We start from the raw sequence: 14,639 nt of genomic DNA, 5'->3' as shown, positions 1-14,639 counted from the left end.
AATTAGAGTGGGTCGAGACCAAACTCTTTAAATTAAAGTTGTAATACGGAGAAGCCAACATTCCCTCATCAGCAAGTAGTTGGCGACAGTGGAGAGGAAACACTGACTTTTAGAAGGCAGAAACCTCAGAGCAGACCCTGACTCAAGATGGGCGGCCATCTGCCTTGGCCGGTTGGGTTGAGAGAGAGAGAGAGAGAGAGAGAGAGACAAAGAACAGTAGTAATCGCAGTAAGTTTCAAGCAGGACCGCAGCAGGAGCTCCAACCACGATCCATGAGAACCTGAGAGACCAGAAAGCACAAGGACTCCAGGGAAGAAGCTGAGTTAGTGATATGCATTAATGGGACATAAATGTGTGCAGAAGGAGAGTTAGAGAGAAGCTCAGTGCATCATGGGAGATAAGTCTAAGTCTATAGCTGCATAACTAACTATAAGCTTCATCAAACAGGAAAGTTTTTAGTCTAATCTTAAATGTAGAGAGGGTGTCCGCCTCCCGGACCGAAACCGGAAGATGGTTCCATAGTAGAGGAGCTTGATAACTAAAGGCTCTGGTTCCCAGTCTACTTTTGAGGACTCTAGGAACCACAAGCAACCCTGCATTTTGGAAACGCAAAGTTCTGGTGGGATAATAGGATACTATTAACTCTTTAAGATAGGATGGTTCCTGACCGTTCAGGGCTTTATAAGTGAGGAGGAGAATTTTAAAATCTATCCTGAATTTTACAGGTAGCCAATGTAGAGAAGCCAGAACAGGAGAAATATGATCTCTCATGCTGGTTCTTGTTAGTTGTCGTGTCACAACTGACAGAACTGACCTTGTTTATTTTGTTTGTGTCTCTGTGCAGGTGGCCTGTCTCTGGCTGTTGAAGGACCGTCTAAAGCAGAGATTAGCTGTAAAGACAACAAAGATGGGACATGTACTGTGTCCTACCTGCCCACCGCACCTGGAGATTACAACATCATCGTCAAGTTTGATGATAAGCATATCCCCGGCAGCCCCTTCACCGCCAAGATCACAGGTATGAAAACTGTCTGGGTGTGTGTGTGTGGGTGCATGAAAAATGCATTATTGGATGCACCAGTGAGTTTCTTTTTTATGCACATTCATTACAAGCTTCTCTAGCTCTTCAGCTAACCAGTTTGTTGTCTCTCACTTTATCTTCATATTTTTGAGTCAGCAGGTTGTTTTTTTTTATGAACTTGTTAAACATAAAACTAAAATCAAACTTTCTTTGTGTTTCAAAACAGCCTTCACACACAGTTTCTAAAAATGTCTCAGGGTAATTTAGGAAACTGCTGTGTGCAGAGTAAAGCTAAGGTTGATTTCAATGACCCTCCTGATGCCTTCACACTGAAACACACCGACTGTGAGGCAGAAACTGATGATTACTGGCTGCAGATCAACATAATTAAGTGACGGCATGTGGGGGCTCATACCCGACTGATTCATTTAGGTGCTGATACTAACTGATGGATAACAGTGTCTCTACTGGACAGTTATATTGTCTAGTTCATCAGAGGTCAACTTTGTCATTTTATTATTGAAGTTTATAAAAAGTGAAACATCTGTAGACCACAGCGTTGACAAGTTGACCTGGTTCTTAGCTGTTTTCCTCTGATTTAACTGGTGTCCAGGCGATGACACCATGAGGACCTCTCAGCTTAATGTTGGCACAGCAACAGATGTTTCCTTAAAAATCACGGAGACGGACCTGAGCAGTCTGATGGCGAGCATCAGAGCGCCGTCAGGAAACGAGGAGCCGTGTCTGCTGAAGAGGCTGCCCAACAGACACATTGGTGAGTGTTTACTGCTCAAACATTCACTTCAGCTTCAAGATTTAGTCAAAGAATTGCTTCAGATGGCTGTGAAGAAATTTTGTTCATGTCATGTAAGTCTTTTATTAGTACATTTTGAAGTAAAACCTTCAGCAACAGGAAACGAATGAATGAATGAATTCATTTTTCCTTCTACCTGCAGGGATCTCATTCACACCAAAAGAAGTCGGCGAACACGTGGTAAGTGTGAAAAAGAACGGGAAACATGTGACCAACAGCCCGTTCAAGATCATGGTCGGTCAGTCGGAGATCGGAGACGCCAGTAAGGTGAAGGTTTACGGTCAGGGGCTGTTGGAGGGGCACACCTTCGAGGTGGCCGAGTTCATGGTCGACACCAGGAATGCAGGTAAGATTAACTCCGTTTAAATGTTCAGACATTCGTCAGTACACAACATCTGAAAAGCTTTAAACAGATTGGTCACAGTTTGTTTTCTCTTTAAGGACTGTTTACCCATTTTGACTTAAAAACTGAGATTTCCAGTTCAGTTTTTTACCTCAGAAACAGCAGTGGGTAAAATAATCCTGAAATGACGTTTGGATGTTTGAATGTTTAGTCGTGGTTTCAGAAAAGTAATCGATTGTTGTTTTTTGAAAATACAGAACTTTATGGCATTAAATCATCCTCTAATTGTCATGAATGAGCTGTTTTTAATTCAACATTTAACATTTCTTTCAGATAATTTCACTTATGGGTCCTCCTCTCTGCTCTCAGGTTACGGAGGTCTCGGTCTGTCCATTGAGGGTCCCAGTAAAGTGGACATTAACTGTGAGGACGTGGAGGACGGGACGTGTAAAGTCACCTACTGTCCAACTGAACCTGGAAACTATATCATCAACATCAAGTTTGCTGACCAGCATGTCCCAGGTAGAAACCAGGCAGCTGAGGACTGAAATCGTCTCTGATTTGGTCTGATCAGCAGAGGTTTGACTTGGTGACTGATGGATGAATTCTGCTCTCTTTCCAATTAAAAGCAAAAAGAGACAATCATTTATCTATTAAGAAGAACTTAGTAAAAGTAGTAGAACTGCAGTGTAGAAATAGTCAGGTGAGGTTACAGGTAAGAGTCTTACGTTGCACGTGTTTCTTGAATATTTTCGTGTGAACAGGAAGTCCGTTTACAGTAAAGGTGTTCGGCGAGGGTAGGATGAAGGAGAGCATCACCAGGAAACGCCAGGCTCCCTCCATCGCGACAGTGGGCAGCACCTGTGACCTCAACCTCAAAATACCTGGTGAGCTGTGACATCATTGGCTCCTCCACCCGTCTCCACCTGTCCTCTTTGCTCCCTCCTCTTCACCTCCTTGTCTTTCTTGCTCGTTTTCCTCCTTCCTCCCTCCCTGCCGGTTTAGGGAACTGGTTTCACATGGTTTCGGCTCAGGAGCGTCTGACTCGGACGTTCACTCGCAGCAGTCACACCTACACCCGGACTGAGCGGACGGAGATCAGTAAGACTCGAGCAGGAGAGACCAAGAGGGAGGTCCGTGTGGAGGAGAGCACGCAGGTGGGAGGGGAGCCCTTCAGGGACGTGTTCGGAGACTTCCTGGGACGAGAGAGTATGAGCGGATTCAACGGCATGCCGACGGGCAGCCGACCCCCGCTGCAGGACGGTGTGTGTGTGTGGACGAGTGTGTGTTCTGGTGTCTAACTTTACTGCTGCTGAGGCAGGTTTGTAGTGTGTGTGCGCTAACAGACTGCCGTCTCACCTGTGACCTGCATTAACATGCTCATGGTCATGATGCACTGATGTCACTTACCACATGCTCATTTGAACTTGCTTGTGCTCACATATGATCATTTTTTTTGTTTTCAGACTTTTGTGTAAAATAAGAATAAACATTCACAGGTCCTTAAGCCATCAACTGATCATGTCCCTTTTTCCTCCATCATCTTCCTCCTCCCTCCCTCTCAGGTGAGGCAGGTAACCAGGAGATGACAGCTCAGGTGACGAGTCCTGGAGGAAAGACAGAGGAGGCAGAGATCATTAAAGGAGAGGACAGCACGTACAGAGTCCGCTTCATTCCTCAGGAGATGGGAGCTCACACTGTTAATGTTAAATATCGGGGCCAACACGTCCCCGGGAGCCCCTTCCAGTTCACTGTGGGGCCCCTGGGAGAGGGAGGAGCCCACAAGGTCCGCGCAGGGGGAACCGGCCTGGACCGAGGAGTGGCAGGGATCCCAGGTTGGATTCAAAATGTTTCTCTGTCCTTTTCCTTCTAGTTTACAGTTTGAAGTCAACATGTTGTATGTTGTAGCTGCTGACCCGCCGTGTGTTGGCTGGACTGATGCTGAGAAATGTGAGATTGTTTTGTTATTTTACAGCTGAGTTCAGCATCTGGACCCGAGAGGCCGGCGCTGGAGGTCTGTCCATTGCTGTGGAGGGACCCAGCAAGGCCGAGATCACCTTTGAAGACAGGAAGGACGGATCCTGTGGAGTCTCCTACATGGTTCAGGAGCCTGGTGAGACTGTAACAGACTGATTCAGTTCCTCGAAAATCTTCATTTCCATGTCCTCTGCACAGGTTCTGTGTAAAAATCCTGAAAAACTGGACCTCCAGAAGAGACAGGAATGAATGTTACGTGTTACATAGGGATGAATACCATCATCTCAGTTTACTGTCATTTCTTCTCTCCAGGTGACTACGAGGTTTCCATCAAGTTTAATGATGAGCACATCCCAGACTCTCCGTTCATTGTTCCCGTCGCCACTCTGTCTGATGACGCTCGCCGCCTCACCATCACCAGCCTGCAGGTGAGAACACATCGTCTGAATCTTCATTAGGTCACCTGAGGTCACTGATAAATGAAGGGTCTCCATGTTAAACCCTCGGATGTGTCGTCTGCTATATTTAAGGTGACATTTTGATTTACTATGAACAGATTTATTATTAGTGTCTGACTGGCTGCTCTGTACTGAGAGAGTGTATTTCTGTCTTCATATAAACTTCCAGTTTTAACCACAGCTCTGTATATTTGGTCGCTGACCTTTGTCGTGAAGAGTTGAAGCTTTACTTCTGATCTCCTCAGACCTCATTTTCGGCTGAGTCGCTACTTTACACCAAAACACAATTTATTTATTGTCACTGGCAGTATATGAGGTCCTTCTTCCAGATGAAAGCACAACTAAAAATAACAATTTGATGAAGGTTCTTCAAGCAGTAGTTCAAATCATTCATCAAATACTTATTTTTTATTCATGCAGTTCAACCATTAGATTCTTCTTTTTTCACATCGAAAGACAAATTTAATTTATTTAACATCATCTGGTGTGGATAGAAGAAGTGGGACACGGTCCTAATTAGTGACATTTAGAGGAGACAGTAAGCAGAGATTAAACCTCCTCTTTCTTATTCTCTTTCTTCACATGCTATTTGACAGGAATCGGGTCTGAAGGTTGGGCAGGAGGCCTCCTTTGCTGTCCAGCTGAATGGAGCCAGAGGGCTGATCGATGCTAAGATCCACACTCCATCAGGGGCCATAGAGGAGTGTTGCGTCACTGAGCTGGATGGCGGTAAGACTCACGCTGTGTTCAAACTGAGAGGATTCAGTGCAGAGCTGCAGCCATAAATTGATTCATTGTGAAAAAGATTGGCAGATCAATTAATAATGAAAGTTTGTTAGCCGCAGCCTGAATTTAATGTAAAATCGCAGCAGTATATCCAGCCACGGTGAAGGGTTGTTTGCTGAGGAATGACTGTTAACCTTTCACATGGAGTCCTGCAAGGATCAAGTCCCGATCCACTAGTTTTCTACAACCCGCATTCCAACAAAGTTTGGTTTGTGTGAAACGTAAATAAGAACAGAATCAAATCATTCACAAACTTTGATCTCTGACGGCAGATTTAGGAAGCCTCACGTGTGAATGACCGACAGACTTAGAAGTGAACAAACTCTTGTTGTTTTAGACGAGTCATCACATGCTGCCAGAACCAACAGTGCGTGTCATCCATGTGTTTCTACAGACCAACATGCTATCAGATTCATCCCGAGGGAAAATGGAGTTCATTCTATTGATGTTCGTTTCAATGGCAGCCACGTCCCTGGCAGTCCCTTCAAGATCCGAGTGGGAGAACTGGGACAGGTTGCAGATCCTGGCATGGTGTCTGCCTTTGGACCTGGACTAGAGGGAGGAACCACTGGTATATATAAAAAATAAAGCTTGAGAACCCCTTAACCCCCCTTTCAAAGCCCTCAATGAAAAACTGATTAGATCTTAGGTGTTTGTCACGTCTGTGTTGTCCTTCAGGTGTGGCATCAGAGTTTATAGTGAACACGTGTAATGCCGGCTCAGGAGCTCTATCTGTGACCATCGATGGACCGTCAAAGGTGAAGATGGACTGTCAGGAGTGTACCGAGGGCTACAAGGTTTCCTACACACCCATGGCTCCTGGAAACTACCTGATCTCCATCAAGTATGGAGGCCCCCAGCACATCGTAGGCAGCCCCTTCAAGGCCAAAGTCTCAGGTGGGTCGATGGACCAGAGAGCTGGCCTACGTTTTTCTAATTGTTGTGGACAGTACTTGAATTGGGTCTGTACTTACTGGAGTTACCTGGAGTTTCTGAAAGGAGGAGACACTGGCCCAGGCTAATATTCCTCCTGTAGCTGCAGATGGTCTTCTGATGCCCACCAAATCTAGAAAATGAAGCAGGGTAGAAAACATGTTTCTCTGCTCCCTTCAGAGTCAAGATGGCTCATGGATTTTATATGCTGGTGTCATAACAACCAGATCCCCCCAAGCAATGGAAACATGCCATTTAATTTAGGCTGTTGGAGCTCCAGATCTGCTTTTTGTCAGGCGAGCAGTTCAGCTCCTTCACTAAATCCAGCGGGCAATAGCTGCATTCTGCAAATACTTAAACTGATCTTTGGTTGAATCTCTCCGCAGGACCTCGTCTGTCTGGTGGCCACAGTCTGCATGAGACATCGTCTGTCCTCGTGGAAACTGTTAGCAAGTCATCAGCAGTGGGCGGGGCCTTTGCCTCCTTACCCAAATTCTCCTCAGATGCCAGCAAAGTCATCTCCAGAGGTGCCGGCCTCTCGAAGGCCTTCATAGGTCAGAAGAACACGTTCACAGTGGACTGTAGCAAAGCAGGTGAAGAACAATACGTTTGTCTCTTTCCTGAACATAAAAATGGACCATATTTACTGCCGACTGACGTCTTTGTCCTTGACTCTGCAGGCACCAACATGTTGATGGTGGGTGTTCATGGGCCGAAGACGCCCTGCGAGGAGGTGTACGTCAAACACATGGGCAACAGGATGTACAACGTCACCTACACTGTCAAAGAACAGGGCAGCTACATCCTCATCCTCAAATGGGGGGACGAGAACGTTCCCGGCAGTCCCTTCCATGTCACCGTTCCTTAAAACAGAACTCTTCATCTCTGCTGCAACTCTTCATCATCCTCATGCTGATGTGCTGAAGACCCAAAGACTTCGCTTCCTGTCAACGTGGACAGTTTTCACACTTTACACTGCCTGCTGCAACAACCTCAACTGTCGGTGGTCATTCACTTCCCGACAGGACACAGGGATTCCTCTGGTGATGGTTGAGTAGTGGGCCGTCGCAGCTTGAGATATTGAGAACTAACATGTTTGACTCTGTTAAAATGGCACTCAGCTTTGAACTGTTCCTATCTGCATCGCTGCAAACAGCCTCGACCGAAAGTTAGTTAATATCAAAAGTTCTTATGTCGACATAAGATGCTACCAAGCGCAGACGAGATATTAACTTGTGCACAAAAATCAATATTTTTTTTAAAAGATCTGGTCTGCATCAGGTTTAAAGTAAGTACAGACAAGATACAAACACCAGAGCTGAGGATAAAAGAATAAATCGCATTTAGACTAGTTTTGATTAGGATGCAAACTGAGTAAAAGACAGCCCTCCGTTCGTGATGATGAAAATAATGATAGTTTCAGTCTTTTGGATAAAACCACTTCTTTCAGTTCTGTTCTTTTTCTTTCTTCAGATGTTTTCTGGGTTTTACAAAAACTGAGGATGCGAAAATGTGTAAACGTCCCAGTTTTTCTTTTGTACCTCCTTCTCACAGCAGGATGTAGAACGTGGAACAGAAGCTACTGGTTTTGTATCGGGTGTATGTCTGGTCCATCCTGTGTGTTGTGGTGGCATCTTCCCACAAAGCTGATGATGAGGTTGAGGAGAAGCTTTGCTGTGACTTTACGGCTTTTCATTTTATTTATTCTCATAACGTCTTTTCCCCTCGATAGATTTTCTTTGACAGAAAATGGTCTTATTGTTGAGGAAGAGCAGCCGATGGGCTCAGTGTTCTTTCTGAATTATTTCTTCACACAGACGTGACGATTTCAGTTTTTTTTTTTACCATATAAAGAAGTGCGGTGAAACAATCGTTTTTTCTGTGAATGCTGAAAAACACAGGCGACGTTGCAATGACACAATATTAGAGTGATGTTTTATAGTGATTTTGTATCTACCAATAACAGATGAATGAAATGAATCTGAACTGTTTGATATGTTAACCTTCAATCTGAGATTGTGCAGGCATAATAAAAGTTAATTCGCCAACTAAAGAGTCGCTGCTGGTTGTCTCATGTTTTGTTGTGTTGCTCTGAACGAAACTGGAACGACTGGGTCGTTTTTCATGTCGTGTTCTGGACAAGAACCAACCGTCCACCTACAGCCCAAACCCCTCCACCAGCCATCTACTGGAGGCAACAGTGAAGGCCAGAGGGGGGCGCCAGAGGAAAGGTCATTTCCTGCAGGGCTCCATGTGGTTAATGCGACCAGTAACATTTTGTCCATGTGTGCATGAGGTGAAAGTGAACCAGACAGATGAGGAGGAGGAGATGTTTCAGTGTTGGCTGTGGTCCTTCAGGCTCCACCATGAAGTGGACCTGATTAAAACTTAATGGTGTGCTCGTCTCATCCAGCAGCTTCTCCTTCAGGGGATTCTCAGATGTGTTCCAGTCTCAGTCTGAGCTGTGTTCCCCCTCAGGCCTCTTTAAAGTTTCATCTAAAAACGACCAGGAGAGAATAAAAATGCTGCTCTGCTCAAGTTTGGACTTTGACAGAAAGTTACTTGTTTGAAAATGAACTGAAGTCAAAGTAAAAACTGTATGATACGTTTTTCCAGCCAGCAGGGGGCAGCAGAGACCCATCAAACCGTCTGTACAACAACGAACTGTGAGCACATCTGTGTGAAAAATTCAAACATGAACACATCAAGTTTCATCCAGGAGAGTCAACAGATCCTCACAAACAGAAACGAGAGAAATAAACAAAGAAAAACAGAAAGAAGTGATATTTTTGTAAAGAGTTTAAGTACTGCATACAGTACTTGAGTAACTGAGTAGTTAGTAGTAATTTGATGATGAGTTTTATTGCTGTGTGAGGGCGCCTTCCCCTCCTCCTCCTGCTCCTCCTCCTGCAGCATCAGTGAGGGTATTATTAGTCTGAGTGGACGGCTGTAATTAATGTCTCACAGACGGGGAGGGACAGTTAGAGAGGAGGGAGGATGATGGGACAGCTGAAGCTAAAATTACTCCCCCCTAATTTAACCAGCCGGATTTCTAATCCAGGAGACGGTGACTCCTTCCTCCTCCTCCTGTTGGGTGCTGCGTCACATCATCGTCTTCAGGTTTCCTTCTGCAGCTTCATGAGTAACGACAGGATGAGGGAAAGTATTCACATCCTTCAGTACAACAAATACTTCATTACAAGAACACACATTTCAAATCCTACAGTATCTCTGAGCTTCTCCTGGTCTCAGGTCCACTCAGGTCCAGGATCTCCCCTGGGAGTCAGACTGATCCCTGAGCATCATGTTCAGGTCCCAGGGTCCTGTTCTCCTGGTCAGCCTGACCTTCTGCACCTGCCTCTGTTTCCTCCCCTGTGGGCATTAAAGGCTTTTGCAAACTGATGAGTCCCTGAGTTGTGTGTTCTGCTTTGTGGGTCCATTTGAAGCTCTGAGTACTGAGCCGACAACGTAAATCGTGTGTTTTTGAATCTGATTATTGGCATCATGGGACAGCCTTCACCACGTTGGTGTCGTCGTGGCTGCAAACAAGCAGACTTTGTTTGTCGTTCAGTAGAGAAGCTGCAGCACATCTCACAGTACAGCAGCAACATTTTCTCAACAACTTAATGGGACCCATGAACACAGCTCCCAGTGGATTCTGGCAGCTGAAACGAGGAGGAAGCCAGTCAGCCATGTTGAGTATAAGATGCAGGATTGCTGAGTCCAATCACACGACTCCTGACTGAGCACTGGAAAATTGGGGTGAAAGAAGGAGCAGAATATTTTCTGTGTTTTAGTGGTGATAGCAGCAGGGTGTCTGAACCAATCAGTGTGTCTGAAGGAAGGTTGTGACCTCAGCACTCTTTATTCATCTGCACGTGCTCAGTTTGGACCTTTGATACACCTGACAGGCTGATGTCAGACTCCTGCAGAAAGATGTTTGTTTTGCTTTTACGGAAAGCGTTTTATCACACACACTCTCACACACACACACACATATTGTGTTTATAAGTCATTCAAACCACTTCGGGTCCTTTCAGCGCCGCCTGTTACCAATTAGTGTCTTTATCCTCGTCAGTCGAGGACTTTGGTCCAATTAACGTCTCAGTAATCAGACAGAGGAAGTAATTGTTAATTACGCAGCCGTCAAGTTTTGATTGGACGCCGTGATCAGGTAAACACTTTAATTTCCTCTGAGATCACAGAAACATATCGAGTGTGTGTGGGTGTGATGAGAACTGAGCTGACAGCAGCTCAAACACCTCAAATACAATTAAATCACAGACACGACGTTGTTTTATTGAATGAAATAAATGGAAAAGTGCCAGCACCTGCAGACGGAGCAGAGTGAACACTCAGCACAGCAGCAGGAGGACCAGCCTGTCAGCTCCTCAGGTTTAGCTTGACCGATGACGACTGCCACTGAGAGATCCTACCTGCTGTAGGTGGCTGGCTAACGTTAGCATCATGCTAACAGACCAAGGCTGAAGCCGACAGGTGTCTTGGTACCTGACAAAGACGATTCATCCTCAGGGGAACACGAATGTCTGAAACTCGTTTCATCGCACTTCATCCTGCAGCTGCTGGGACATTTCAGTCTGGAGTTTCTCCGTCATGCTGTCAGCAGAGCTCAGACTGATGACGTATTGTTCCTTTGTCCAGGCGTGTTTTACTGTAAAATGAGAAGATGCTTTCAGGATGAGGACTGACAATGTCCCTCAGATCCAGCCGAGAGCCCTGTGGTGTGAAACTGACCGTCTGAGCGGTGAAACTCAGAGATGTTTATCCTATCTTTATTAAGTTTATCCTATTTTTTATACTCTGCACTTTTCTCCTTTCTTGGTCAGGAATACTGCATGTGCAATGTCTGTAAAAACAAGAATTTCCCTCTAGGGATTAATAAAGGAATTCTGATTCTGATTCTGATTCTGATTCTGATTCTGATGTTCTGTTCCTCCTCCTTCTGGTTGATTTCCACTCTGCTGCTCGCCATTGTTTCCCGTCGACTTGCTGGGATTCACTCGTTCTCATCGGCGCTGCAGCTGACGATTCACAGCAGACAAACATTTGGCTCAGATGGTCTTGGTTTTGGTTTGGGGAGCAGCAGCTCAGTGAACTCTCTGTGAACACTATCTGTTTACCTCTGAAAAGTTCCTTTCTTTCCTTCTGTCCTGATAAAACAGGCTGCAGTGGTTTGATAAAGTTAATCTGAGTTTAATTCAGTCTCCTCCAAACATCACCGTCCCTCTCAGCTCTGAGGAGTTTCCTGCTGCTGTGTTTCCTGTTTGTGATTCTGATGACTGAAGTCTCCACAACTCAAAATGGGTCTGACTATTTTCTGGACAATTCACTTTGGAATTCAAGAACTGAAGCTTTCAGCCTTCACAAGTCGACTCTGTGTGTGTGTGTGTGTGTGTGTGTGTGTGTGTGCTGATATCACAGCTGTTGTCTGTTGGGCTCAGGAGAGACGACATCACAAACAAACATCAGTGCTGTGATCAGGTCACTTTCGTCATCATCATCACCACGGTGAGCAGTAAAGCCATCAGTGAAGTGGAGTTCGGCGTTTTGTGTGCAGCTGACTGATTGAGGTTTCATCTTCTCCCTGAGCAACAGAATAAGTACTGCAGTTCCCATGAGCCTCGGCAGCCGTTGCCATGGAGAAGATCGGTCCACAGGTGTAGTCAGGAGCTGAACGTTCCGGCCCTGCTCTTCCTCCGCAGCGATGAGTGGAGAACAGCTGGTCTGTGGAGAACCAATCAAAGATCACATGGTTCTACAGGAGAACACGCAGACGTACATCAAACCTGTGAGGTGAAGAAGCCAGGAAAAGTTTGAGCTACAGGTGTTTCTGTTGACTGGTGATCACATGATGATGACAGCACACAGCAGAGAGAAGGTCGACTTAAAAGCACAGTTTAGTTTTGTCATCAACAACATTATGACCCCCCTCACCCCCACCTCACCCCCTCACCCCCACGTGTCTCTGGGGGGGGGCAGCGTTACATCATCAATAATGAGTGTGTGTTTGTCGGTGCAGCTCTGTCCTCTGTGTCTCATGGATGAAGCTATAAGAGCCTGTGTCAAGGTGTGCGTGTGTGTGCGTGTGTGTGTGTCCGTCCATACGCTCCTTCCTGTTTCGTTGCTGCTCTTGCTTGAACGTTTCTTCACAGTCTGAAAACATCTCACCTCTGAGCTGTGTGTTGGTCTGTGCAGGGTTACTGAAGGTTACACAGGTGCTGGGACAGACTTTGACCTCCACAGGTAAGTGTCCACTCACGCGTTATGACCTCCTGGTTTACACTTCAGCTGCAGGAGGTTTACTGGTCAGCTTTACATGAAAACCACATGCTCAGCCAGTGCTTCTGTCCATCTGTCTCTGAGAGGAGGACAGCTGGGCTGACGGAGACATTCATCTGAGGAGGAGGAGGGAGCGTGAGCAGAGAGCAGGATGATGAAGAGGAGCGGCTGTAATGTCTGAAGTAAAGGATGATGGAGGGAGAAGAAGTTCGACTCCTGTGCCGAGTCTGTCTGCAGGCTGAAGGATGGAGGAGGAGATGAAGGCATCATTCCCCCTCCAATGAGCCACAGCAAGGGAGGAAAAATGAACGCCGTCCCAGGAAACTCCTCCGCCACACTTGGTGGTCAAACATTTTCTGTCTGATGTCGCTTCAAAACAAAAGGAGTCAAAGTCGGGAGTCGGTTCAGAGCCGACAGACGCGCAGGAAGTTCAGCTGTTTGGTCGAGTGAGCCAGTGTCAATCAAATCCAGACTCCATTTGATTGGAAGAGCTCTTTCATTCTAAAACGTGATTTTAACGTGCACACGGTCATTTAAAGACAGAGGAAGGTGCACATCCTTTAAAGGTTCGTACAAACCGTGATCAAACTGCACTCCTGTTGACATTACTGTAAGTGAGAAAGACTCGTAGGAGACTCGTAACCTGGACGTTTGTTTCAGTCCCTTGAATAAAGAAACTTCAGACTTGATTTGCTTCTGAGGAACTTGACTGATTTGAGACTCATCTAAACTTCAGGCTTGGAGTTTGAAGGACTGTGAAATATAAGCTGGACGTGAGATCTTCTTCAGCATGAGATGTCCCAAGTCCACACAGGGAGAGTTAAATGATAACTGAGTGGTTCAGCCATTACAGGTGAACTGAACAGGTGAACTCTGTGTAGAAGGTCCTTGATTATGTGAGTTTCTCGCTCAGGTAACTTTTAAAGAACTTCCTGTGCAGTTTGCAGTCGTCTGTGGACAGAAGACGCATATTTTAGCTCCGTCTCATTGGCGGCAGTAATGACCCGTCCACGCTGCTGTCTTCACATCGCTGTTCCTCATTTATAGTTGTTGTTCCTCCGCCTGCCTCCTGTCGCCAGCTCAGCTCCCAGAATCCTCTGCTCCTGCGTCTTATCGATCAGCCTCTTCGTTTGGTTTGTTTGGACCTGATCGGATGTCCTCGCTCATTTGAGTCGGGCAGTTGGACACAAACACCTGCTGCAGGCTTAATGAGTGGGACATGTGCCCCATCTGTCCTGATGCTGATCAGGTTTTACCTTGTGGCTGTGATGACTAAACCCTTTTTGAATTAGTTATTTGTGATGGACGAGCCACAAAACTGAAAACGTATATAGAATAAATAAATATAGACAAAAGTATTGGGACAGCTGCCCATCACACCAACAGGGACTTTAATGACGTCTCATTGTAAACACACAGACAGCTTTGCAGCTCTAACAGCTTCCACTCTTCTGTGAAGGCTTTCCACAACATGTTGGAGTGTTTCTGTGGGAATTTGTGCCCATTCATGCAGTAGAGCATTTGTGAGGTCACACACTGATGTTGGACCAAAAGGCCTGGCTCACAATCTCCGTTCCAGTTCATCCCAAAGGTGTTGGATGGGGTTGAGGTCAGGGCTCTGTGTGGGCCAGTCAAGTTCTTCCACACCAAACTCATCCAATAAGAATAATAATAAAGGAGAGTGACCCAATACTTTTGTCTATATAGTCTATCTGATGTGTACAGTCCTGCTATCACCATCATGCTGACAAGACTCCTGTGTAATCTGTTAGTTTGGATGACATTATAGATAGATTGATATACTTTATTGATCCCAGGCTGGGAAATTACAGTGCAGCAGCAGCATTACACACAATGACGACGCTGTGAAAGAAAAACAATAAACTATACGAAAAATGTTAAAATAGCAATACACAAAGCAAAATAAAAAAGTGTATAGAACAAATAAGCTGTGTAATGTTGAACACAGGATCAGAAGATTCACCTGGTGAGCTTTTTCAAAGGCTA

General features: G+C 45.6%; 1 protein-coding gene across 8 annotated transcripts in view; it reads left to right on the top strand.

The window, feature by feature from the left end:
* Positions 1-8,387, top strand: part of flncb (filamin C, gamma b (actin binding protein 280)) — a 37,898-nt gene extending 29,511 nt beyond the window's left edge. For 4 of the 8 annotated variants that reach the window (XM_046379184.1, XM_046379183.1, XM_046379182.1 and 1 more), the window contains 14 exons: positions 845-1,018; positions 1,635-1,796; positions 1,978-2,181; positions 2,548-2,700; positions 2,943-3,065; positions 3,184-3,441; positions 3,744-4,013; positions 4,154-4,291; positions 4,468-4,583; positions 5,210-5,342; positions 5,794-5,970; positions 6,078-6,296; positions 6,719-6,925; positions 7,013-8,387. In XM_046379184.1, the coding sequence (XP_046235140.1) occupies positions 845-1,018; positions 1,635-1,796; positions 1,978-2,181; positions 2,548-2,700; positions 2,943-3,065; positions 3,184-3,441; positions 3,744-4,013; positions 4,154-4,291; positions 4,468-4,583; positions 5,210-5,342; positions 5,794-5,970; positions 6,078-6,296; positions 6,719-6,925; positions 7,013-7,200 (2,522 nt within the window). In that variant the 3' untranslated portion in view covers positions 7,201-8,387. The remainder of the gene's footprint in view (positions 1-844; positions 1,019-1,634; positions 1,797-1,977; positions 2,182-2,547; positions 2,701-2,942; positions 3,066-3,183; positions 3,442-3,743; positions 4,014-4,153; positions 4,292-4,467; positions 4,584-5,209; positions 5,343-5,793; positions 5,971-6,077; positions 6,297-6,718; positions 6,926-7,012) is intronic. The other 4 variants (XM_046379189.1, XM_046379188.1, XM_046379186.1 and 1 more) reach the window with 1 other exon arrangement.
* Positions 8,388-14,639: the final 6,252 nt, after the last annotated feature.

The sequence above is a fragment of the Scatophagus argus genome, chromosome 22 (genome assembly GCF_020382885.2).
Source record: "Scatophagus argus isolate fScaArg1 chromosome 22, fScaArg1.pri, whole genome shotgun sequence".
Taxonomy (NCBI): Eukaryota; Metazoa; Chordata; class Actinopteri; family Scatophagidae; genus Scatophagus; species Scatophagus argus.
The sequence above is the reverse complement of the archived record's forward strand: the minus strand, read 5'-3'. Positions and strand labels throughout refer to the sequence as shown.